Here is a 27976-nt window from a genome sequence, read left to right as displayed (position 1 = left end):
TAGTATGTGGTACTTAATTTTTATTTTAGTTTATTTTTTATTTTAGTTTAGCTAGACAGAAAATGTTTTTTATTATTATTGTATTTATATTTAAATTTCATATAAATATTATATATAAATATAAATATTTCCTATAAAAATTTCATATAAAATATTTTATATTAATATTCCATATAAATATTTATATTAATATTTTTGTTTTATTTTTTTTTCAAAGAAAATAAATACTATATATACCTTCACTTTTGTATATTCATAATATCGTCAATTTTGTAATAAACTAGCATACATATTCTCTTATTGATAACATAGTTATATTAGAACATTATAAAGCGCGCACATTTATACTACGTAATATAATCCAAGAAAAAAATATACAAGATGTAACTGAAAAAACATATATGTAGCACACCATTAGATATAAAACAATTCAAATCTTAAACCCCTTTTTCTAAGCTTTGCTTTCGTTTTTATATGATATTAAAGTTAGCTAATCACCTATAGCGGAAAATAAGAAAGATAGGGCAGGCGGGGTCGAAGAACAGCGAAATGATCCGTCTGTAGAGAGAGACAGACTATAGAGAGGATCTGATTAGCTAATTTTAATATCCGTGTAAAAACAAAAAAAATAGCTCAGAATTTTTCAATTTGGATTGTTGTCTTGTATCTGCCCAGATAGCACACGTCATTTTGACGTTTCAAATTGGTCATTCACTGACTATTCTCGACGTCATGAATTGACGTTTTTATGACGTGAAGTGACGGTCTAATGTCACAGATTCTTGACGTCATGACATGTGCCGCATTTTGAAATAATAAAATACGTCAAGATATGGTCATAAAATGTACCATATCTTGACGCCTTTTTCTTAGCATAATAATGTATTTAACAGGATTGGGAAGTAACGCGTTACTTGTAACGTTACCGTTATAGTTACTTTTTTTGGTAACGGATTGGTAACGGCGTTACATTGTTTTTCTGTAACTGTAACGATAACGTAGTTATATTTTTTTAGTAACGATAACAAATTGAACAGTTACTTTTATCGTTACTTTTCATATTTTGAAAATACTTATAACATCGTATTTCTGTCATATTCAATTTTTAGTCATCGACCGACATTCATATAAAATTCGATAATACTTCATATGAAATTTATTGCTCTGAGAGGTGTCTGTGAAGCTGGCACGACAATCTACGAATTTCAAAAAAATACTAAGAGTTCTGATAGCACTTTTCATAGTTCTATAGTTCCTGATAAAAATTCAAAAGAGTTCCTTATATTAAAAAATCGAAATCGGAAAAATGTGCTAACTTCGCAAACTAGCACGACACTCTTCCCTCTAAAGTACCAAAAAGCGTTGAATATTATTATTTTTAGCAAGAGTTCCCGATAGTTCTGCTATAGTTCAGCCTATATATGCAATTTCAGACCGATATTTCAATAATTAATAATTTTTTATAAATTTTTAATGTTCTTGACCAGCACGACACTTAGTGAAAATGTGTCGTGCTAATGATTTTTCCCAGTTTTAACGGCAATTCTGGACAGTTCTATAAAAGTTCTATCCTTTAGAAACATTTTTACGCAGAGTTCTGACCGTTTACTATTTTATAAATAATTATTTCAATATCGTCATTATTAACGAATTATTGCAAAATTCTGCTGTACATCCACTCATTTTATTTTTATTTCTTAAGAATTAGTTAATTACGTAAGAATATTGACAGATACATCTGCAAACACATACATTCGTGTAAAGTGAAATCTAGAGTCTCTGCATAGATCCTACCTATATGTATCTCTCTCGTAGGATTTTGCATAAACATAGATGAAACATACTCTCAATATGCACAGCTCCGTAAAGTTAACCGGACTACTTTAACTTTTTAATAATTTAACTTATCTAATCATTTGGTGGTCGTTTGGTGTTTGATGATTGGTAGTCTAATTAAAACGTTTGGTGGTTAATCATTTTTTTTAAATTAAATAAATAAAATGTTGCTGTAAAGTTAACCGGACATTTCTTTATTTTTAGTCTAAATCGATTAAATCAGGGCTTTTTCGATGCAGAATCGTTTCGTGGTGATTGGTAGTCTAATTAAAACGTTTGATGGTCCATACTCAGGTAGCAAGCACACGTCATTTTGACGTTCCAAACTGGTTATTTTTGGTCATATGTCGTCAAAATGACTGATTTGTTACATGACTTTATATTGACGTCTTGATATAACATTATTTTGACGTCATATTTCATGAACTGACGATTATTTTATTATTAATGTGATTAGTTAGTACATCGATCCCATAAAAGAATCTTTAAAAATTTTTTATATAACATGACTTTCGCGATCAGACTTTAACATTTTTTCTTTCGACGCATGCGTTTATCTGTGCACGACTCATGTTGCTTAACCACTCAAGTGTTCATTAAATTAGTGCACAGTGAAAATATTAGCTATATATCAATCGAGTGTAATTAAAGTGCCAAAAAATATACACATTTTTTTATAATATAGTTGATTGGCAAAATATATTTTTATAAAACGCAGACAACGGAAGATATTACTTGTTGAAATTTTATATGATATTAGATGTAAGTTGTTATATGATATTAGATGTAAGTAAGAAGTTTTTATTTACGTTTAAATAAAATAATAATAACAAATATAAAACTTGTGACTTATTTTCTTACTATGTTTGTGTTTTCCAGAGTTTTCAAATAAAGCAGTTTAATCGATTCGAGATTCCTTTGAAGAATAGAATGGCTGTAATTGTTCAATGATACTCTCGAATCAGTTAATGTGCTTTATCCCACATAGCATAAGATTTCCATAGGACATCCTAATTTGATCGAAATAATCCCATTTTGATCTAAATTAAAAAGTCATCCATAGGATTACTTGAGGATATCTCGTATAACATAAGATCTCCGTAGGATATCCTGATTTAATCGAATAATCTAAATGATACAGACGATAAAAAATCATTCGTAGGATTTCCTGAGAATATATTTCTGATTGTCATATGTATTTGATCACTAGTTTGTTCGTTTATCGCTACGCGATGCTCTCGTATTTAAGTTTAATCATGAGAATTATATAAAGCTTGCAAGAGGCGACAAATATGATTAAAAATATTTTGCTCCTAATGTCCGATGACGCAACCTCAGTGGAGGAACTTCAGATATTAAATTGATTTTATAAATCAGACGAATAAATGAGCGGCAAATAAATAATAAAAGTGATCCGTTCATCATCTTCAAAGTTTCAGATAAAAATAATTTAGTTTTAAAGAAGCAATAAAACAGTATTAATTTTATAGATAGCGCTATCAAGTATATAAATTTCCATTTTAAAAAATTGTAATGTCATTGATTTTATTTTGACGATACTATTTAAGATTACTGTTTTATTGCTTTTTTTAAACTATACTGTTTTTGCATAAAATATTTTTTCAAAAAAAGTATTTCGTTCGAAATATTTTAAATAGACATTTAAAATAGATTCGTATATTTAATGATTTCCTCTGGATCAGTTTAGGACAATGAAAAAGACATTTTAAACCTCCAGTGGATATTGTTAGGATTAAATTTTGTTATGTAAGTCATCCAGGGATATCTATTTTTGGATCTCCTAAGGATAACATGAAAGCGGACATTCAGATATCCTTAGTATATGCTAAGTATGTCTTACGGTTTTACACAGATATCCTTCGGATAATTAAAAGTTTTTGAAGTATATCTGGTCGTACCTAGGATCAACTTTTGCTATGTGGGATTCGACAACGCTATTAAATACATTATTATGCTAAGAAAAAAACGTCAAAATATGGTATATTTTATGACGTCAAAATGTGGTACATGTCATGACGTTAAGAATCTGTAACATTAAACCGTTACTTTTACGTCATAAAAACGTCAACTCGTGACGTCAAGAATAGTCAGTAAATGACCAATTTGAACCGTCAAAATGACGTGTGCTTGCTACCTGAGTTGAAATAGTGCAAATATGTGGATTTTGCAAAATGTTAATTCCCAGAGAAAATATATAAGCACTCATCCCTATTTAGAAGGATATTCCAAGTATTATGTTAATAATTCAACATTATACCCAAACAGCACAAGATATTCTCAGAATGATCCTGAATATATCCTAAATATCCTCGGGATATACGCGGGATTTATTCAGGATATGGTATAAAGCCAAACAGCTCAGGATATTTTTTGGATCTCTTAAGGAAGTCCTGCGAAACTGTAAGAGATATTTTAAGGATATCCTTTTGTGTTCCTCATTGCATCCCAAATTAGTTCAGAAAATATGTGATTGATACTATATATATGTTATTTGAAGGATTAATTTAGATTATATCCAGTATATGTTTCAAGGATTATTTAAGAAGAAATTTAAAAAATTATATGTATATGCGTTGCATATATCCACACAGTACGAGTGGCTATTTGCCGACTGAATGGCTATTAGTCGACATTTTTTAGTCAACTTGAAGTCGTCTTTTTAAGTCGATGTTTATTATTGTGGCCTGTTTTTTTGTGTGTGAATGTATATTCACCAAGTAGCTACCAAAGATATCCAATGGATAAATAGAAATATTTATATACTTCCACGAGTTTTACGCCTCGCCGCTAGGTGGCGAAAAGGAAAACGCTTAACCCGAAAGTGGAATTCATCTAAGACAGTAATATAAGGCCGCGACACAAGTCCCACAAATCACAGCTTATCGGTCAAAGAGCGCTATTATAGTCGCATCTCCTCTAGCTTTTGTAAGGAGCTTCAGAGCTCCATGTAATTAACCGCAGACAGTTAATTTTTTTTAATTCCATCATATATGTATCTATATACAGAACATTAAATCGATCAAATTTTTGAGAAATGACATTAAAATAAAAATTTAGTAGTTAATGGACATGACATTAAATTGACTGAAAATTGACTAAAAATTGATTGAAAATTGACTTCCCAGTCGACACAATTTGTTACTGCTATATAACTTGGGAGTAATACTTTATATAACAAATGTTTTGTGATATTTATATTACAGTTACTTCCATTTATCGCTTCCTATTATGTAATATGTGATGTAATATGTAATGAACGAATGCAACATATTATTTACATAACAAACATGTGGTGCTTCAATATATAACCAATATTGCAGCAACGTAAAATCAATATCATTAATCAGTTATATGATAATATTATTTTTATATAAAATTTAAACGTTGAAACTACATAGATATTATATTATGGCTGCGTTCCGAAATTCACTGCCAGTATTGTAAATCTATAGTTTACGTTACGTATATTGTAGATTTTCATTACTGACAGTGAATTTCGGAACGCAGCCTTTATTGCAATCGTCCGTGGCGTTGGATCTTTTGTTCTTTCTGTTTTGGCTTGTCGTTGCTTCCTATACCATATAGAAAAAATTTTAATAGGTAAGTTATTTTATTATCAGTGCATTTATTTTTAAATGTAAAAAGGAAAGCCTTTTGTGTTTAATATTAGATTGCTGTTATTATTTGCAGCATCATATCTGCGATTCCTCAAATTATCGAGGATTAGTGTGGTCTAACCTCTCTCAAGGATAAGAAGAGCATGCAATGATATCAAGAAAAATATTTGCTCAATTACATTAACTCAGAATGTACTGGTTTCCGGTATTAGAATTATATATTTTTTAAAGCTTCTCTGCAACTCTTGCGTTAAAGAAATAATAGGGGTTTATAGTATATGTATCCCAGATAGCACAAAGGTGAACATACCCAAGGAGAACAAAAAGTCATCATAACGTCAAAATGATGTCAAAATAATGTCAAAACAGAGGAAATCACAATGACATCAAACCGGGAAAAAAAATGACTGTATTTTGACCTCATTTTGATATCATTTTGACTAGTAAATCGTTCTTTTATATATTTGTATTAGGTAAAAGCAATAAATTCACAGGTGATAAGATAACAATATACAGGGTGATTCAGAACGATCCAGGTGTCCTTGCATAGATGTATTCCTGATGAGTTAATTCTGTGACGATTTTTCCTTTACGAAATTTTTGTCCGAAGCTTTATATTAATTTCTGAGATATAATTGAAAATAGTTAGCTAATTACGAGCCGAGTACAACGGGCATCTAATACAATAGAGAATAGACGGCGCGTTGCGCTATGCCTGTCCATTGTACTCGGCTCGTAATTAGCTATTTTCCATTATATCTCAAAAACTAAGCTTCGGACAAAAATTTCGCAAAGGAAAAATCATCTCAGAATTAAATCAGGAATACGTCTGTGCAAGGACACCTAGATCGTTCTGAATCACTCTGTATATATATATATATTACAAATAATTAAAGTTACTATTTTTTGTAGTTCTTTAGTAATACATATATGTAGTACATATTATTTTATTCAATATAAGAAATATTATATTAACTTTATTAATAATAAAATATATACTATACTATATATACTATATATCAACTATATTATACATATATAACTTACTAATATTATGTATAAACTTACTTAATATTATGTATAAACTCTATGAGAATATAAGTATCAGTCTTTTAAAAAATATAAAGAAAAAAACTTCAGTCTTATTCTCAAAAACATATAAAAACTTAATAAAATTTCATACAAAATTTTGTATTTCATACAAAAAAAACTTAATAAAATTTCTTAAAATATTATTTTTTGGAACTTACATACAGTGAAGCGGAAACAACTATAATTCTGATTAGTCTAATATAATCGCTGCATGGAAGTGTTGAACCATCGTTTCATATGGTCTTCAAATATGAAAATTTGAATGTTAGGAAACTTCTTCAAGCAAACACCTATTAGAGAAAAACAAAGTTGGAAGTTTAATTAATGTGTGCGTGCGTGTGTGTGCACGCGCGTGTGTGTGCGTGCGTGTGTGTGTGCAATGTGTATGCTTATATACATATATGAAAAACTAACGTAAATTAATCTGAAGATAACTTTTTCAAAAACTAGATAATACTCACTTTCTACTAGATTTTTCAGTTTGGACTTCTCAAAACTGAGCTTGATCCCTCCAGAACCCTTCCAACTAATAAGTCGTGCAAGGTTGTTCTTAATTAGGGTCGACAAAATAGAGTAAGTAAAAAGGGCGGTTGTTTCTCCCTTTCCTTTCCGTAACAGGTATTTGAGCTATAACACAGAAAATCAGTCAAAACACTTCATGAATACATATAAAATATAATATCTGCCTTACTAACAGTGATAAAAAACTCACCATATGATTATACAACACTTTATTATGTAAGTGACCATCAAAGTCTGCAAAAGATTCCTCAGTTTCTAGTGGCAAAGAAGGGGATCCTTCAGGCCGGTCAAAATCATTTTCGTTGGGGAACAACTCGTGCAAAATTTGGGAAATCCCAATGTTGTGCCAATTCATCTTCGCTGACAATTCTTGCATATAATTTAGGATCAGCTGATCTTTAGGCTTGCCTGTTAAAAAATAACATGAATTAAATGACAGTTTAATTTAGAATGATGTAATTTATTCATAATATAAAAAGTCATCATAAAAACTATTAATGCTAATGACAGTAACTCTCATTATATCAATTTAAACGTTAACAAAAAATAATCATCAAAAATTGTCAATTGCTAATGAATATAAAATATGTATAAAGTAAAAACAATAAAATAATTTATTCTCATTACTTCAAGAATATAAAAAGATATAAAATATAAGACTTACTAACTGATCCACAGTTTCTGCATTTCAATGATAACAGTGAATCTATTAATAACAAAACCAAATGTTCAATTCGGAATAAAAACTGATCAGTTATATATCACCACAAAAATGACCAATAAAAATACCTTCAAAAGAACTTTTTGTTGATATAGGTCTATCTGAGAAATTATTTTCTTTATTCATTCTCACATCATTATTGTGGTCAGATTTCTGTGTGACCACATCATAAGATTTTAGAGATTGCTCACCAATATAAGTCTCTTTCACAATTTGAGGTGATTTGACAAAATTATTAGGAAACTTTGTGGATTTTAAAGGAGACCTATCATTCTTAGAAACTGAGCATTTTAATTTGGAAAGGGAAATATCTTCATATGACGTTTCAGACAAGTTTTCATCATTAGTAGTTTCTGGAAAACAAATACAATATAAATACAATAAATTACAAAGGCTGACATAAGGATAGTCTTATTGTGTCGTAAATGGTACAATTAAATTGCAGTAATTAAAAACACAAACCAGATTGTGCTGACGACTCTTCCTGTAATTGACGAAAAGTTGTATCTGTTTTTGATGCAGACAAAACCTTCGAAATGACAGAACTTTTTTGCTTAGACTTAGCTAAATTCTTGGCTTTGGCACTGTCGAGTAATTTTTTTAGGTTTGATGACAGAGTTGAGCTGGGTTCGGGAATGTTGTGATTTCCCATAGGTTTTTTCTTTCTCGTTTCCTCATCTGACTCTGAATCTGATAAAAATCGTTTAGGCGGCTTTCTGTTGCGTGGTTTACTGTAGTCTGTATCGATCAACATCTGTTCCAACAACTGTGTCCTCATTCACGGCCTTGTTTCTTGCTTTTAGGGCAACATTAAAAGTAGCTGTGATCACAAAACAAAGATTAAATTAACAAAGTAGACTTGCATAAATAAAAAGATACAACAAAATACTTACAATAACTGTGATGATATATAATGGGCAGGAGTTTCCACACGGATGAGTCATAATCCGCTAAGCTCATCACTAACTTCATACATTTTCCCCTCATGGAACGTGGTGGATAATAACAGAATTCTCTATTCTCGCTAATCCACTTGGTTGGTACAACTTCAATAAGGATATCTTCTTCATTATTTTCAGGATCAGGCACAAACTCTATCACAGAATACTGTAAAAAAATAAATTTTAAATTATCAAGAAAAGAAACAAAAGCAAAGATACAAATAACAAATAAGATCTCACCAAAAATTTACTGAGAACTACTGTGAAGGAGAGAAATGCAAAAGAAACTGTCTCCATCAGATAAAATAACACATTTTTGAAAAAAATCCTGCAACCTACACATGCTTTTTACAGAGTCTACATGTGATACTTTAAGAATTCCAATGGATGAGGAAGGAAGTGGATAGTCATAATAATCTTCTTTGCAAAGAAACCTATGGCCTGCTAATAATATATTACCATTCGGTGGAACTACAACTTCGGTTAAAATAAATATGTTTCCATCTTTTGATGAGAAACAGCAATTAGCTTCATTAGTTGAAAGAGTTACATCCTTTAAATATATTTCAGCGTAACGGTCACCAGGAATTTCTGGAACAATATTTCTAAACAATTGCTTCTTTAATATAACTCTATTAGAATTTGGTCTCCTTGACTCTGTAATAAGATGCCCTTCTGTTTCAATGTCCCTATTAGCTAACTGCTGGAGAGATTTATAAGTTGAACGCAAGTGATGTTTAATCACAGCCATAAAAGATTCGTACTTAAAGGCACTGAAATCCAATAATGTCCCATTTTCCCGACATTCAGCAGCCATGTGACACAAAGAACGTACATTGTATACCACATATGATTCATCAAAAACATCTAAGGAATGCCTGATAAACTCACGATATATATTGTCAGCAATAACAATCCAATGGTTGCTTTTAACAAATTCAGAGGATGACAGAATGTAAGATGCAGAATGAATTAATAGAAAGTTCTTATAAGTGTTTTCATGAAGCCTGTATCGGAAAATACGCACTCCATCATACAGGAGAAGACGCCTCCATTCAGTTGCTTTGAACTTGGCCTGATAATACAAAGATCTTGGTCTACGATTAAACTCTATAGGGATCCAAGGAGCAATGTCAATCATATCAGAACATAAATTGAAACGTGCTAGCCTTGAGATTTTACCATATGTGATAACTTGATATCTGCAGAGATACTGAACTCATCTTTTAAAAGCTCCTTCAAATAATAGATGCATTGGATCTAAACGAAACATCGAAATCATTCTATTGTTGTCACTTCTCATAGCTTCTAAAGGTGATTCTCCATCATGATGATCAGACTGATCCTTTCTCCTAAAGGATTCATCTGTGCGCAATGGTGCATTGAGATCCAGAAAGATTTCACGATTTTTAAAACGCGCACCTCTTACTGTGCACTTTTCACATGCATAGGTACTGTTGTGGCTTGAAATACATTTCACATATTGTCGTGCTACAGCATCGAGTATGTAATTCCTGATTTTAAAAGGAAAGAGACTGCCATGGAAGTCATAACCATTCAGTGCTAATTCATCAACTTCATGAATAAAGTCCGCTAAAAAAGCACCAAGATTGTCTGGTTTTTCAATACCATGCCACACACCTATGATAAATGGTTCAGTTTCTCCTACAAGACAACCTAGTATAGGCCAGAAATTATCATCAGTGCTACGAAATAATGCCAAACCATCAATGTTCACATCAATAATAATTTCTTTGTGTTCAAGCAAGTAATTATCTGTGATTTTTTCATTTAAATTTTTAATGATACTTTTATACCACATTAAACCTTCACCATTACGTTTCAATTCAATTCTACGTGGAGTTTGCAGTAAAGTCTTGTAAGACTTTGGTAAAAAGCTATGAATGAGTCGTAATCCTGCAAGAAGCTCATCAATTTTCTTATGCGCAACACCTCTCATTGCCCATTTCTTCAAAAATCTTGACAGGTATTTGTAAGAATCTTCTGGCTGAATGTCGTTCTGATCCTGAATATTAATTGTAAACTTTGCATCTGTATTATTAATAGTTTCAGCCTCCATATCTTGCTCAAAATTAACATTGCAATTATTATCTAGTTCATTATCAGATAGATTTAGTTTATTATCATTGGAACTGCTTGAAAAGTTGTTTCGGCTCTCTTCCACCCCTAAATAAATTGATGAATCATCTTTATCTAAATGTTGATCGTGATCTGCTAGCTCAAAAACTTCTAATTCATCATCAATTTGATCCAAATTCTGTCTTACTTCTTCAGTGTATAAACGCCTTTTGATCACTTTTACAGATGCAGCATGTAACCTGCTTTCATTTTTTTTTGTTTTATAGTAAATGAACTAAAGAGGAAAACATGCCTGAATGGCAGAAAATTATCAAGTTAATAAATAGGTGTCTTTTCTATTATAATTCTAAATACAACCAAAGAGTGAGGTTAGATAGGTCGATCGGTACATTACAACAGTTTTATTCCAATCTCTACGTTGTTAATACACACATAAAATCTAATTATAAGAAAAAACTAAACAGACACTTATTAAGCACACACTAAACACCACATCCATATAACCTCTATCAAACAGAATCAAGGGACTATATTAATATTAATACAATTAATATACCTTTGATGGATTCATTTTCTTCTATATAGTCAAACCACGCTGAACCGCGACACAAAACTAATGGCGAAAACGCGAATGTTTTTTTCTTAATCCTTTTTTCTTTTGATTTTAAAAGCAGGCTTCTTTGTTCTAAAGCACGATCTTATTGTACATATAAGACGCGCATGTTCTAAAATAAACAGCGCCTCTTTCGCGAGTGACTCTCAACCTTGACATGCTTCTATTATAGCCCATATTCTGAATCTTCTTTTATCGATAAAAGTGCCTCTAAAAGCGGTATATAAGCCTTCTGATTGGCTACAGGCCGCTTTTAGAAGCACTTTTATTGATAAAAGAGGATTCAGAATATGGGCCTATATATATGACATTATACAGACATATTAACATAATTATACTAGATATATAAGCGTATATCATAAAAAAAAATTGAATGGCTTGTTTGCAAATACATATAAAGCTAATCATTTTTTTTTCTAATAAAATGTCCACGCAGGTCACAATGACGTCATTTTGACGTCACTGCAGGGAGTCTTGATATGAAATTGACGTTTTGAAGTCAAAATGATATCATTTTGATGTTATGGTGACTTTTTGTTCTCCTTGGGTAAGTTCATAGGGAAATCATTTTAAAGAATACTTGTAGAATTAGAAAAATGAATATCTGAAGAATTCTTGAAGAATTATTCATAATCAGTTCGTCTTGAAATATTCTTTATAAATTCATTTTAATGAATACTTTGCGACAGTACTATGAATACTTTGAGAATTTATAAGGAATTACTTGTTATTTTTCCACGCATGCGCGAGACTGTGTGTATTCGGTTCGGACTTTATCTCGTAATTTCGTGCAGTGTGCAGTGTGCTACGTGTATTTTGCAATAAAAAGGTGGTAATATATTTATATATATATATATTATATCAGACTACAAAAGCACAGTGCTACATAATTATATTAATAATTGGGTGTTATTGAATGGTAAGTATTAGTTGAACTAAATATATTCCTACTACCTAACCTCGAAATAAACGCATGCAGTCTTTATTTTTGTTGTTTATTCATTCAGTAAACAAGCTGTTTTAGTTGGTTTGCCAACAGAGTCGATCAAAATCTCTATCTATTGATAAATTTTGATAAATATTTGTCTGCATGTAGTTCATGTTCTTTCAACAGGCGATTTCTGACTATATGAATACAAACTTCTATTATATGTTCATATATTACTTTTATATATTACTTTTCTTAGTCTTAAGACTAAAGGAATAAGACATTCTATATAAAAGTAATATATAAAAGTAATATATGAACATATAATAGAAGTTTGTATCAAGCGACGCGGTAGCGTCGCGACGCCAAGTACATAAAAAAACAGACCGAGCATTGAGAGTCATTGTTCTCGATCCGAGCATTGAGAGTCACTGTTCTCGACGCGGCGCTACCAAGTACCTTATCCGGAATTTTGGGTCTTATAAACTTTCGATTAAAATATCTCAAGAACTAAAGTTGTAATCATAAATCTAACGGCACTTTTATTATATAATATGAGTATAGACTTTTGATTGCGACCAGTTTGAATAAGATTGGTGCAGTCAATCCCGAGAAATAATCATCGCATATCAGAATTGTGACATTTTTCGTTTTCCATCATCATTTCCAGGTTCAGACTCACGTACATATGCTCGCACGCACACACGCGCACAAGCGAGTTTGTCCCTCAAGGCGCGTTTGCAGCGCTCATGTCGATTACTCTGTCGAGTGTGCAAATACGCCTTAAGAAATAAGATTAAATGTATATGTGCGTGCATACACGTGTAATACGTGTGGATGTGTGTGCATACGTGTGAAAGATTAATTTATCGTATAGTAATTTTCAAAAATCACTCCTTGGGAGATGGAAATTAATATCTCAGAAACGTAAAAATATGGAACTAATTTGATTAAATAAAATTTCTAAAAAAATAATTGTCATATAATAACAATTTTGAAAAATAGTAATAATTTAGAAACAATCCCTTGAGGGTGAAATCTAATATTTCAGAAACGGTGCACCATAAAAATATAAAACTTGTACTGTTAGTTAAAATTTCTACAAAGATTAATTTAACTTATAATAATAATTTTTAAAAACAACCCCTTGGGGGTGAAATCTAATATTTCAGAAACGGTGCACCACAAAAATATAAAATCTGTACTGTTAGTTATGACTTGTAGAAAGACTAATTAAGCGTATAATAACAATTTTTAAAAACCACCCCTTGGGGATAAAATATAATATTTCAGAAACGGTGCACCACAAAAATATAAAACCTGTACTATTAGTTATGACTTGTAGAAAGACTAATTTAGCGTATAATAATAATTTTTAAAAACCACCCCTTGGAGGTGAAATCTAATACTTCAGAAACGGTGCACCACAAAAATATAAAACCTGTACTATTAGTTATGACTTGTAGAAAGACTAATTAAGCGTATAATAACAATTTTTAAAAACCACCCCTTGGGGGTGAAAACTAATATCAGAAACGGTATACCACAAAAACATAAAACTTGTGCCGTTAGTTAAGGTTTCTACAAAGACTAATTTAGCGTATAATAATAATTTCTAAAAACCACCCCTTGTGAATGAAACCTAATATTTCAGTAACGGTATACCACAAAAACATAAAACCTGTGCCGTTAGTTAAGGTTTCTACAAAGACTAATTTACCGTATAATAACAATTTTTAAAAACCACCCCTTGGGGGTGAAATCTAATATTTCAGAGACGTAGAGTCACAAAAATATAAAACCTATGCCGTTAGTTGAGGTTTCTACAAAGACTAATTTAGCGTATAATAATAATTTTTAAAAACCACCCCTTGGAGGTGAAATCTAATATTTTAGAAACGGTGCACCACAGAAATATAAAACCTGTACTGTTAGTTATGACTTGTAGAAAGACTAATTTACCGTACAGTAACAATTTTCAAAAATAAAATATTATCCCTAAAAATAATTTACTAATATTTTCCCCCAAAAAATAATTTACAGGAAGCATATAAAATTTGACAAAAAGATGTGAAATCCCTCTAAACAAAATCTTGCAAAGGTAAAAAAAAATACGCCAAGTACATAAAAAATATTTCGCTTTGTATACAACAAAACGTTTAATAAAAAAAATGTCCCTAAGAATAATTTACAAAAATTATCCCCCAAAAATTAATTTGTAGAAAGGATATAAAATTTTACAAAAAGATGTGATATCCCTCTAAAAAAAACCTTACAAAGGTTAAAAAAATACGCCAAGTACATAAAAAATATTCTACCTTATATGCAACAAAATGTTTAATGAAAAAAGTCCTAAAAATAATTTATAATAATTTTCCCTTACAAAACCATTTTTCTGAAAAACAAAACCTCAACAAATAATTATCATAAAAAAATATAAAAAAATAAAATATCAAAACTAAATAGGAAATCAATAATTACTATTAGCCAAGTACCTAAGAGCAATTTGCAAATTTGATATAATACTTGCCATGAAATCAATTTTACATTGTAGAAATATTATACATAAATTCTCCCTAAAAAATTAAAACGCATTTTATATTTATTCAGACAAACTTGATTTTTAAAATATTTAAAATCAATACTAAATGAGAATTAGGATTCTTTTAATTCTTAAAACATTTTTTATATAATGTATATAATTTAAGAAAAAAACGTTTTACGCAAGTTTTAAATCGCACAGTCTTTAAATCGAAGTAAGTTATGAAAACTTGGCGTGCCCGGATCGTTTACATTATAAACAAATATATCCCCAATAAAATGTAAAATCTTAGACATTATACAATTAAATATTAAATCTGTGCTTGATTATGATCCGGGCACGCCAAGTTTTCATAACTTACTTCGATTTAAAGACTGTGCGATTTAAAACTTGCGTAAAACGTTTTTTTCTTAAATTATATACATTATATAAAAAATGTTTTAAGAATTAAAAGAATCCTAATTCTCATTTAGTGTTGATTTTAAATATTTTAAAAATCAAGTTTGTCTGAATAAATATAAAATGCGTTTCAATTTTTTAGGGAGAATTTATGTATAATATTTCTACAATGTAAAATTGATTTCATGGCAAGTATTATATCAAATTTGCAAATTGCTCTTAGGTACTTGGCTAATAGTAATTATTGATTTCCTATTTAGTTTTGATATTTTATTTTTTTATATTTTTTTATGATAATTATTTGTTGAGGTTTTGTTTTTCAGAAAAATGGTTTTGTAAGGGAAAATTATTATAAATTATTTTTAGGACATTTTTCATTAAACATTTTGTTGCATATAATTCATATAGTCAGAAATCGCCTGTTGAAAGAACATGAACTACATGCAGACAAATATTTATCAAAATTTATCAATAGATAGAGATTTTGATCGACTCTGTTGGCAAACCAACTAAAACAGCTTGTTTACTGAATGAATAAACAACAAAAATAAAGACTGCATGCGTTTATTTCGAGGTTAGGTAGTAGGAATATATTTAGTTCAACTAATACTTACCATTCAATAACACCCAATTATTAATATAATTATGTAGCACTGTGCTTTTGTAGTCTGATATAATATATATATAAATATATTACCACCTTTTTATTGCAAAATACACGTAGCACACTGCACACTGCACGAAATTACGAGATAAAGTCCGAACCGAACACACACAGTCTCGCGCATGCGTGGAAAACTAACAAGTAATTCCTTATAAATTCTCAAAGTATTCATAGTACTGTCGCAAAGTATTCATTAAAATGAATTTATAAAGAATATTTCAAGACGAACTGATTATGAATAATTCTTCAAGAATTCTTCAGATATTCATTTTTCTAATTCTACAAGTATTCTTTAAAATGATTTCCCTATGAACTTATGTTCACCTTTGTGCTATCTGGGATATTTCTAATGAATATAATATAATGTTATATAATTTCATACATATATTTTATTACAGATTTATCAAAGTCACTCACGTATTACAATAAAAGTTTTAGACGAAACTGAAGAATAACCAACTATTATAAAAAATAAAAGTAAGTTGTATTTATATGCATTTAATATTTTGCATTTTAAGTAATAATAAATGAAAATGAAGCGTCAAGTAAAACCGTTTAACGAATTATCAAGATGGCAACGAAATAGACGTTTACGTCAAAGTATAGAATCAAATATTTTTGAAAATTATAATCTTGAAGAGGAAAGTAATATAAATATAGTCATCCCAACTGAAGAAGAAATCATTGAGGAATGTCAAATAGAAAATCCTTTTATTCCATCACAATGTACAGACTTTAATGAAATTTTACAGTATTCCAGCAGCGATTCAAATAATTCTAATATTGAAGAAGTTGATTTAACCGAAAATATAGTGGATAATAATTATAAAACAATCAACATAACTATAGATCGTAACGAAACATTTGCATCAGAACTACAATTTTGGGCTATTTCAAATAATATTTCCAATAATGCTCTGTCAAAATTATTAACGTTATATAAAAAATATCACCCTAATGAAAATATTCCAAGTGATGCTCGAGTTTTCCTACATACACCGAAAGAATGTGTCAATCTAACACAATGTAAACCATGCGGTAATGGAGAATTTCTATATTTCGGTCTTCAAAAAGTTTTACTCAAATATTGCAGACAAAACACACTTCATTTAATCAATAATTTTATAATAATTGATATAAACATTGATGGATTGCCAATTTCTAAAAGTACTAACAAGCAATTATGGCCAATTCAAGGTAAAATCATTAATGTAGACCAGCCTTTTATTATTGGAATTTATCACGGCATGTCAAAACCTTCATCTGTTGAAGAATTTTTAAATGAATTTGTCGATGAATACTGTATTTTACGAGATCAAGGTTTTGAATGGAATGGTAACCATTATTTTGTTAGAATTAGAGCTGTCATCTGTGACTCTCCAGCTCGTTCATTTGTGAAATGCATAAAATATTGTACTGGTTATAATGGATGTGAACGTTGTATAATAAAAGGGGACTACATTAATGATAAAGTAGTATTTGTAGATTGTTGTGAACGAAGAACTGATCACAGTTTTAAAAATAAACTTGATCCTAAGCATCATACTGGAATTTCTCCATTAGAGAGACTTGGAATTGGAATGGTCAGTGCTTTTCCACTCGATTATATGCATTTAGTTTTACTTGGAATAATGAAAAGATTGTTATTATTGTGGACAAAAGGTATCAAAGAATGTCGCATTAGCGGTCATAATTATAAAGTACTTAACGAGCGGTTACGTTTAAATCAAAAGTTACCCTGAGAAATATCGAGAAAACCGAGATCAAACTTGAATGAATTTCATAGGTGGAAAGCCACGGAATTTCGTTTTTTTCTGTTATATTTCGCTCCATTCATTTTATATGATGTTTTACTAAATAATTATATTCTACATTTTTCTGCTCTTCATTGCGCAATTAGAATTTTATGCGATAAACTGCGTACGTAACAAAGAATATGCTACAAAATTATTGATGTGGTTTGTGCAAAATTTTAAATGTCTATATGGTACAGAAAATTGTGTATATACTGTACATAATTTAATACATCTTGCTGATGATGTAGGTACATTTCAAGCATCACTAGATGATTTAAGTTGTTTTCCGTTTGAGAATGAAATGAAGAAGATAAAGAGATACCTACGCAAACATGATAAACCATTATCACAACTTACAAAGGAATATCGGAAGAAATCTTTGTTTCAAATGTTAAAACTTTGGAAAAGAAAACGTATCCAATATTAATACATAAAAATAAGACAAAATTAGCTATTCCATTTTGTAATGATGGTTCTTATGAAGGATTACTTTTTGAAAAGATCACATTACGTACAACAGCACCAAATAATATATATTGTTTAAAAGACGGCAGTATATATAATATAAAATATATCGTAACATTAAATTCGGAAATTTTCTGCGTAGGATATAAAATGATAGTTTTTGATGTATCCATTTATCCACTAGAATCTAATAAATTAGGTGTACATTTGATAAAAAGTGAAAGTAAAATATTAGAGAGATTTACAATCAATCATCTCAAAGGAAAAGGTATAAAAATAATGTTACAAAATTCCGCATTTGTATTACCACTTTTACATTCCTCATTTTGATTCCTTTAATTTGTATTGAACAAACATTATATGTAATATTCTGAATTAATATTATCTTCCCTTATGATTGAAACCATATACTGTTAATTTATCATTAAATTTTTTATTTGCTTTCCTATTTTTTTAAGTCTGTGTGTGTGTGTGTGTGTGTGTGCGCGCCTCTTATTTTATATGTTCTTATTATGAGAAAAAAAAGAATATTCGATAGTAATAATAAAGAGTTAATTAGATGAAAGAATGAATTAGAAATTCATAAATTACATATGCGATTATTGATATATCTACATATCTACAATACACATATGTGATAATCAGAATAGTTTTTCTTTTCTCCCTCCCCTCTTTTTCCAAATGAGTTACTGTTACTTTCTTTTCTTTAAAAAATAAATCTTTAAAAAGTAACTTGTTACTGGTGGTAATTAATAACATTCATTAAATTTTTTTAATTATTGTATAATACTGTAACAAGATTAAACTAAACATGAGATATTTATACTTGTATATAACTATTTTATTTTGTGCTTTTATTACTTTATAAATAATACAAAACTAAGTAATAAAATTATTAGTAATTTTCTTTTAGTAAATTTTTTTTGCATATTATATTTAGTAAATTTATATATATTTATATATTATCTTTAGTAAATTTATATATATTTATTGTCTATGTGTATAAAGATGGTATAAAATAAATAAATGGTTATAGATGTTTTATGTTGTTCATGTTGACAATTGATTTCAATCTATCCCAGAAAACTGGTTAGATAAAGAAAAAAAAATTGTCTATTGGCCTACTGAAAAAATTCCATAATTACAACATGGATAAAAAAACGAGTACCATATAAATCTGAGTGGACAAAATACGATTATGCTTGTTTGTTTGGGCCATTTGGTGAGTATTAATAATTTAAAAATTGTACAATTTAAACTCTTGTAAAATGTATATTTTTTCTTTGATTCTTATTTATCTGTATGTATATATATATATATTTTATAAATGTTTCTAAATAATTTTTTTAATTTTCTACAGAAAATTATCAAGAGTGCAAAATTTTCGAAAAGCAGTGCACAGGGTATTCTTCCCAAGACGAAATATTATACGACAAATTCACAAAAAATAATGAGCTGTCCCAAAAGCGATCTCGAAAAAAAAATCCAAAATTTGACGAAACTGAAGATGAACAAATCTCCTCAGAATCTGAAGGTAATGTTATATATATATAAAATGTGTGTGTGTGTGTGTGTGTGTGCGTGCGTGTGTGTGTGTGTGTGCGCGCGCGCGCGCGCGTGTGTGTGTGATTTCAACACATTTATTAAACGTTATGCCCTATTATTGAAATTATTATATCTTTTATATTACAATAATTTTTATGTATGCTTAATTCATAGATGATAAACAAGCAAAAAAAAACCTAAAATCATTAGTATAGCAAAATTACAACCGTTGCCATCAAAATTGGATTATATTGTCATGGGTAAGAGAAGTAAATTATACATATAATAATTAGACTAAACATTATACAGGGTTTAGCAAAAGTGTGGAAACCCCTTAATATTTCGAAAAATACGCATTTAAAAAAAAAATGTTTCATACAAAAGTTATAGGGTTTTATGTGGCGCATTACACAGCAACATTATTATGACCTCGAATAGCGTTGTCAAGGTTATGTGAAGGTCACCTCCAACTTTTTAAATGGGACACCCTATATGCTTTTGCATATTCTTGTAGCTTATCTCGAGAGCTTTCCAAAACACTATAATTAAGTTAGTTTTCATTAAGTACTTTCCGAGTTATGAGGCTTGAAATCATTTCTTAATTTTACATAAACCATAAAATATCTTGTAAAATATTCATTTTTCGATTATCTCACTTTAATACTTTTATGTACAAAATAATGAGAGTAATCAATTGGTGTAAAGAAAACATACAGTTGTTTTTAAGAAGAAATATGGAATTGTTAATTGCAAATTATATATTTTTTCTTCAAAACAACTATGTGTTTTCTTTACACCAGTTGATTCCTCTCATTATTTTGTACGTAAAAGTATTAAGGTAAGATAATCGAAAAATGAATATTTTACAAGATATTTTACGGTTTATGTAAAATTAAGAAATTATTTCAAGCCTCATAACTCAAAAAGTACTTAACGAAAAGGTACTTAATTATAGTGTTTTGGAAAGCTCTCGAGATAAGCTACAAGAATATGCAAAAGCATATAGGGTGTCCCATTTAAAAAGTTGGAGGTGACCTTCACATAACCTTGACAACGCTACTCGAGGTCATAATAATGTTCCTGTGTAATGCGCCACATAAAACCCTATAACTTTTGTATGAAACATTTTTTTTTAAAATGCGTATTTTTCGAAATATTAAGGGGTTTCCACACTTTTGCTAAACCCTGTATAGTGCATTAATAACTGTAGTGTGTATTAATATTCTGTATTAATATTGTCTTTTTTGCTATTTTTAACATAAAAAGCTCAACTGTGTTATACAATTCCATTAATTGTTAAATGCAAGTATATAAGAAAGAATAATTTGTAATGAATTTGTTTCAAAAAAGTGTAACAAATTTTTTCATTTTGCACTTTATACTTTTCCTTTTTATCAGTAATATTATCTTATTCAGTAAAATTATTATTAGCTACTACTTCTTTATTATAAATATTTTATTCTAAAATATATATATATGTATATATATTGCAGAGACATTAGGTTCAGCTACTGTATCAAAATCAATCCAATTTGCATCAACATCTGATAATGCCATAGATAATGAAGCTTCCGAATTTATTAATAATGCTACAAAGAAAATTTGTGACAAAAATATACCAACTATTATACCAACAACATCAAAACAATTAACAACAATCTCTGATAATGTCAGTCATAATGAAACTTCTAAATGTAGTAATATTATAACAAACAAAACTTCTGACACAATTTATGAAGGTAAATACATGCAATAATGTTAATTTAACATGTATTATTGAAGAAATTACACACACACACAAGTAGATAGATTTCTTGAAATTAATCAGATCATGAATATAATATAGTATAAAAACATATATTTAATCTAGGTATTTAATTAGAATTATGTCTAATAAATGTAAAATTATTATGCGGGATTGTGCATGTATGTACATGCATAATATGTTTCATTCTTTTTTTAATTCTTTGTGCAGATGACAATGATAATGATTTTGATTTGGAAAACCCAGCAGCAGAATTGCCTGTACACACTAAACCGATTATCATTTCACTTGGTGACTAAATATATATGACACAATTGTTATATTGCAATTCAAACATAAGCATATTATTAATATATTGCAAGATCATAGATCTTATAAACTTGTTTAAATCTATGCAAAAAAATATATTCTCAATTTGGAAAACAAAAATGAATATTAACTATAGTAATTATAAAATACATTTCCGAGCCAATTTTTATTTACACATTTTCATAAAACTTTCACAAATCTCCAATAATATAACTTTTTATTCTAAATCTTTAAACTATTTTAATGTCATTTTATATATGTATATTATATGTATATATGTATATAATGTACGAGTATGTATATACGTGTATATATATGTATACACACACACACACACACACACACAGATGTCAAATATAAATAAATTTAGTAAAGTTTGTTTTAACATGATATTAAAAAATACATAGCTGTGTCTAAATTACAAAATATAACAATTTCAAAAATATGCTTATTATTACATTGCAAAAAAATACAAAATAATAGTGTTATAAAGATAACATTTTCTTAATTTTAATTCAGATGCCAGGAATAATCCAATTGACGTTAATGAAAATGACATAAACATTTCCAACATTTGTAAAGGTAATACAAAAATTATTTTAAATGAAGTTATCCGATAACATTTATTTGTATTCCTTGCATGATGATGAAAAGTAAAAATGCAATTCTCCAATTCAATGCAATACTTAAAATTATATGTACATACACATGTAATACGAATATTAAAATTAATTCATTTTTATATACATCCACAAAACAAGAAATATATACAAATTGGAGAATTTAAGTTCTATAAACGTAATTATTAACATAATTGATTGAAGTACAATAAGATAAAAATAATTATGATAATATAAAAACAATGATGTTAGGTATATGTCCTCAAAACATTAGCGGACAGTAACATAACAATATGTTATAATTTATGGTTCAACAATGTAACTGTAATGTAACATATCTTGTACATAACAGTTACATTGTTGAGTGGAAAATTATAACGTTTACTGTATATTACTGTTCGCTAGTATTTTGTGGGGATATATTTTTTTTATATTATCATAATCGTTTCCATCTTCTTGTACTTCAATCAATGATAATCATGTTAACAATTACGTTACTAAAAATTAAATTTTCCAAAATATTGTAAATTTGTGTATATTTCTTGTTCCAAATAAATATAACTGCAATGTTTGTGATATATAATTATCATGTTACATTTATTTATGAAGGTACATCACAAACAGTTTTGATGAATAAAAGGACATCAAAGACCACAAGAACTGTCAACAATATAATTTGCGAACAGATGCAATTGCTGTCCTTGCATAAGTATAAATAAAAAAATGCATATAATTGCGAAGTTAAAAAAATTCCTAATATGTAAATGTTCAAAAGAAAAAAAAATATATATATATATATATATATATATATATATATATATATATAATGTATATTGGCAATTTTCCAGACAAGATAAATAGGAAATTGGATATAATAATACAGCACATATTACAATCAAAAAATAGAAACGAAGGAAATAATAATACACAATTGGAAAATGTTGAATTTTGCCAATTACAAACAAAAGAAGAATTTGATGCATTAGAAAAATCACTTGCGGAGGATGCAAAGAAACGAGAACAATTAGTAAGTATAAATACAATTTTTACATGTGTTAAATCTATCGAAAGCGGATTTTGTCAAACACGTGTTATTTACAAGTGTGTTATATACATGTGTTATCAACAGAGTACCCAGACAGCACACATGTCCAAAAGACATCTAAAAGACGACTTAAAGACGTCTAAAAGACTTTAAGACGTCTTTAAGACATCTTTTGGCCTTTTTGTGCTGTCTGGGTAGTGACAGAATCAACTTCTTGTAATGACTGTCATAATAAAATTATTTAAGAACAAAAATGAAGCAAATTTCAATGTGACTTGATAACAACCATCAAATGAATTCAATTTCTAGCATTAATTGAAGTATAACAAACACATTATTATAATAATGATATATATATATATATATATATATATATATATTTATAATATATTGTCATTAGTAATGTCGTTAATACATTATTATATTATCGAAAACTATATATATTTTGTTTATCTCATTCAATTATTTATTTAGAAAAGTGCAAATAATTTTTTTAATTTTATAGAAAACTTTTATAAGGCAAGAAGGTGGAAAAGACGCTGGAGATCATATAAGGCGAGCGATGAAGAGAATAATAGCAGATCCCTTAGCTGTGCAATATTCTTGGAGCGGACAAAAGAATACTATCCGGTTTAAAGATTCGTTTACTTCAAAACTTATTCTGAGTAAGTCGTAAAAAATTATAACATTCATACATACATTTTATTTAATTATATATGTAAAATTGAACTAATTTTGTGTATAATACATATATACATCTTCCAAAATTATAATTATCAAATTTGTTATTTCTTCAACGCTTCTTTTCATGTACATTTCTTTTCCACCAAATGATTTAGTCTCCGTAAAGCAATATAAAGTAATATTTGGTCTGTTAAAGATTCTGTAGCGTCCCTGCACACATCATCATGTATGAAAAAAATAGAAGATGCTATACAATCATGGTTAAATCACGCATCGGATCGTATAAAAAAAGGAAGGGAGGGAAGAAGAGAGACTCGTGAGTTATTTATTCAAATATTAATTTGATCAAGTTTATGGTAATGAATATAATATTTCAATTACTATAAATATCGAACATCGCTGCAAAAGTTGAGTTCTACGTCATAATTGTCGTATATTTGAAGAAATTAAAATAAATACTATGTAGAATAAAGAAAATATTTTATTTAATTCTGTAATCGTACGTGTATGTAAATATATGTATGTATGACATTTTGTATGAAATTTTTCCAGATGCATGATTTAATATAAGAAATATTGCAACAAAAACTGTGGTACTTTCTTTTTAAATATGTGATATTTTGTGATAATATAAACTGATTAAATTACAGCATTTAAGTTGTTTATTATATTACATATATATTTACTTTTTTTAATTATATATGCATATAAAAATATAATATATATTGTATGCACATACATTTACAATTTTAAATAAGAAGTTATATTAAAAAGAAGTTAAAATATTAATAATATTGTGTATTAATTTTTCCTACAAAATTCCTTATGTTTACTGAAAAAATATACTAAATCTAAAAAAATTATTGATTCAATATTTATAAGAAAATATTTATTTAAATTAAGAAAATATTTATTTAAATAATTGATTTCAATATTTGCAAGAAAATATTTATTTATATTAAGCAAAAATATATTTGAATCAGCAAAATATACATGTATGTTTTAATGATTCAAATATATTTTGACTTAATATAAATAAATGTTTTCTTCCAAATATTGAAATCAATTATTAGATTTAGTATTGTAACGATGCACCCCCGAATGCATCGTTTCCCGGCGAACACCGGCCGGAAGCTGCCGCCCGACGAACATCGGTCGGGCAATGGCAGGGGCGCAGTGCGCCCATTTTTTAACGCTTAGAGAACAACCGGGCAGGGACTCTCAACTATTGAGAGACTACCGTCGGGAGCCGTTACCGGCGGCTGAGAACCCGCGTTCGGCACCCCGAACTCCCCCGGGCGGACCCGAACCGCTCCGATTTTTATCGCCGCTCGGTGGGGGTAATTACCGAATACGCCGGCGCGGGTAATTAGCCGAGTATAAAACGGGCTCTCGACGGCATAACAGGACAGATCCTTGCGATCCTCTCAAGCGCCTAGCTAGTCCGAAGGCAAGCAAAGCAGCTCAGAGAAATCCTTGCGAGAATAACAAGGCCAGAAGGTAGTGAGAACGCTGCCTCCGCCGATCGATATCGGCGCCTGTGAAATCGTCGCCGAACCAAGATCCTTATCAGGCATTGCGCCTTCACGAGGTGGAACGAGAGCCGCCTCCGACGCTCGCTAGCGTCGCGACGCCTTCCAAAAACCCGCAATCCATCTGGGAATTATTAAGATACGAGCCGAATATCAAATAAGATTAAAGCCGACCGAATTAAAGCCGAACAGCTGAGCGCTACGAACCGTGCATAAAAACCGCGACAAAAACACGCCCGACGAGTCGCAAGAAAGCGATAACGCGCTGATACCGGGAAACGGGCGAGTGCATCGCGCCCGGAAATAATCGGTACATTTATACACACACACACACTCGACACATCTGTACATATACATTTATACACGCGCATACACATTCACATCCACACAACGCATCTGTACATATACAATTATACACGCACCTATACACGCGCATACACAACACATTTGTACATTTACATTGGCAACAATAAAGACTTATTGCACACACATTTCCGCGTTACCGAATTATTGATTCCACCACCTGGATCCAACGGCTATCCATATAATTACGTTTCCGCGGTACACGAAAAACCGCTCGTTACATTGGCGCCCGAACAGGGACCGTTTAAATAGAAAACCGTGCAGGTGTGTGTGTGCGTAGGGAGGCGCGTGAGAATGAAGGGGTGGATTTACGCCCTGCCGAAGGCCCAGCTGGCGGCCATGCTGCGGTCATACGACCTCGATGACTCCGGACTGCTGGACGAGCTCCGTCGCCGAATGAGTACGTTTGTCGATGATAATCCGGACGAGTTCGAACCACCGATGGGGGAGGCAAGCGCGGGGCCGGCTCCGTGCATTACGGTGACCACTCCCAACCAACATGAGCATGCCGTGGAAGCTCCGGCCACGGACGCGAAGACAATTAATCAGATCCGGAAGTGGGGATGCCATTTCGATGGTCGAGACCCTGCCGCGTTCCTAGAGCGACTCCGCGAACTCAGGGACGGATATGGGATCTCGGGGCCCCAGATGCTAAAGGGGTTGCCCAAGGTGTTAAAGGGTGATACGCTGTTGTGGTACCGGAACCACCGCGAGGATTGGCGGACGTGGAACGACTTTGAGCGCGCATTCCATCTACAATTTTTTCCACGGCGATACGCGGCCTCGTTGCGCCGAGAAATCATGGGTCGCCATCAGGCGAGCGGCGAGGAATTTACACGCTACTCCACGGTAATGATGACACTGATGCGTCAGGCCGGAGGGTTTTCGCGCGAAGAGCAGCTCGAATTAATATACGAGAATATGCATCCCGATTATAAGACGTATGTTCGCGTGGACGATATTCGGAGTATCGCCGAATTGCAGGCCCGGGCGAAAGAATTTGAAGATATAGAGCGGGAGAAACGGGAGATGAAGAAGCGCGAGAAACCGACCCCGACCGTCGCCGCCGCGTATAACAAGCGCGAATGCTGCTGGCGCTGCAAGCAGCGGGGGCACACGCGGGCCCAGTGCCGGCGCCCGGCTTTAAAGTTCTGCTCCCAGTGCGGCAAGGACGGCGTGTTGACTTCCGAATGTCATCCGCGTCCGGGAAACGAATCAGGGGCGGGGGATCTTACGGTCGCGACTCCCGCCCGAAATTCCGCGTAAGGTTTCTTCCCCGACCGCATATATACGTGACCATCAAGGGACGGCGGTTCGACGCCCTGATCGACTCCGGGTCGGAAGTCTCCCTCATAAACCGCCACACCGTGGACATACTCCGACGGGAAGGAGTAACCGAACAGACAGGGGAAGGGGGACAGATCCTGCTGGTGGACGGGACGCCGGCGGACGCCCCCGGGACCGTGGTCATTCCCCTTTGCGTACAAGGCAAGAAGGTCACGCACACCTTCACAATTCTGCCCGAGATGGAGAGTGATCTCCTCCTCGGGATCGACGCTCAGGCCAAACTAAGGCTGAGGACTCCGACACCGCCCCTGTCCATTATCGGGGAGGGAGGTCAGTGCTGGGCCGCCAAGGGGCTGGCCAGCCAGACACCGGAGGAGCACCGAGCGCTCCAGAAATTTTTAGAGGGGGAACTCCGGAAGTTCGGAGAGATCGGCGGACCCACCGGGAGAATCCAGCATAGAATCCGCTTGAAAGACGCGACACCCATCAAGCAGCGGTACCGGCCGCAGAATCCGGCCATGCAGGCCATAATCGACCGCGAAGTGGAAGAAATGCTGGAGCAAGGCGTT

The 27976-nt window shown here is 31.2% G+C and overlaps 1 protein-coding gene, 1 long non-coding RNA gene and 1 pseudogene across 7 annotated transcripts; 2 read left to right on the top strand and 1 right to left on the bottom strand.

Annotated features, from left to right (window-relative positions):
- The first annotated feature begins 5308 nt into the window (after window positions 1-5308).
- LOC145974479 (uncharacterized) lies at window positions 5309-6482 on the top strand. The gene is made up of 2 exons (XR_014439702.1): window positions 5309-5457; window positions 5548-6482. It is a non-coding gene; the product is annotated as an uncharacterized LOC145974479 (long non-coding RNA).
- A 167-nt stretch (window positions 6483-6649) lies between these two features.
- Window positions 6650-12208, bottom strand: LOC145974478 (uncharacterized). 5 transcript variants are annotated; one of them, XR_014439701.1, is made up of 8 exons: window positions 8991-11801; window positions 8703-8916; window positions 8272-8629; window positions 7878-8162; window positions 7753-7794; window positions 7279-7496; window positions 7028-7171; window positions 6650-6856 (listed from the first exon to the last, which is right to left on the bottom strand). XR_014439701.1 is itself a non-coding variant. In XM_083104334.1 (8 exons), exons 3-8 carry the CDS (start codon window positions 8585-8587, stop codon window positions 6762-6764), a joined length of 1122 nt encoding a protein of 373 aa, XP_082960460.1. In that variant the 5' UTR covers window positions 8588-8629; window positions 8703-8903; window positions 12188-12208; the 3' UTR covers window positions 6650-6761. The 5 variants fall into 5 exon arrangements, 4 of the variants coding, with proteins under 4 accessions (XP_082960460.1, XP_082960458.1, XP_082960459.1 ...); XM_083104334.1 differs by lacking the exon at window positions 8991-11801 and adding an exon at window positions 12188-12208 and having other exon boundaries at window positions 7028-7193; window positions 8703-8903; XM_083104332.1 differs by having other exon boundaries at window positions 7028-7193; window positions 8991-11779.
- A 3772-nt stretch (window positions 12209-15980) lies between these two features.
- On the top strand, window positions 15981-24947 carry LOC145974477 (uncharacterized; annotated as a pseudogene). Its single transcript, XR_014439700.1, has 13 exons — window positions 15981-16137; window positions 16395-16473; window positions 18442-18525; window positions 19294-19479; window positions 19618-19791; window positions 19977-20062; window positions 21296-21541; window positions 21778-21858; window positions 22396-22458; window positions 23106-23205; window positions 23345-23523; window positions 24047-24206; window positions 24422-24947. The product of XR_014439700.1 is annotated as an uncharacterized LOC145974477 (transcript).
- Window positions 24948-27976: the final 3029 nt, after the last annotated feature.

Source organism: Camponotus vicinus, unplaced genomic scaffold (genome assembly GCF_025532165.1).
Source record: "Camponotus vicinus isolate PSW18456_S1 unplaced genomic scaffold, iyCamVici1.0 SCAF_7, whole genome shotgun sequence".
Lineage (NCBI taxonomy): Eukaryota > Metazoa > Arthropoda > Insecta > Hymenoptera > Formicidae > Camponotus > Camponotus vicinus.
This window is presented reverse-complemented; position numbering and strand designations above follow the sequence as displayed.

Bases quoted from the DNA above. Each gene is read 5' to 3' on its own strand.
- LOC145974478 (XM_083104334.1), bottom strand. From the start codon at position 8,587: ATGAGGACACAGTTGTTGGAACAGATGTTGATCGATACAGACTACAGT. The intron at 7,795-7,877 runs GTATTTTTATTG...TGTTATTAATAG, and splicing joins AACAAAAAGTTCTTTTGAAG to ATTCACTGTTATCATTGAAA. The intron at 6,857-7,027 runs GTGAGTATTATC...TTTCTCTAATAG, and splicing joins ACTGAAAAATCTAGTAGAAA to GTGTTTGCTTGAAGAAGTTT.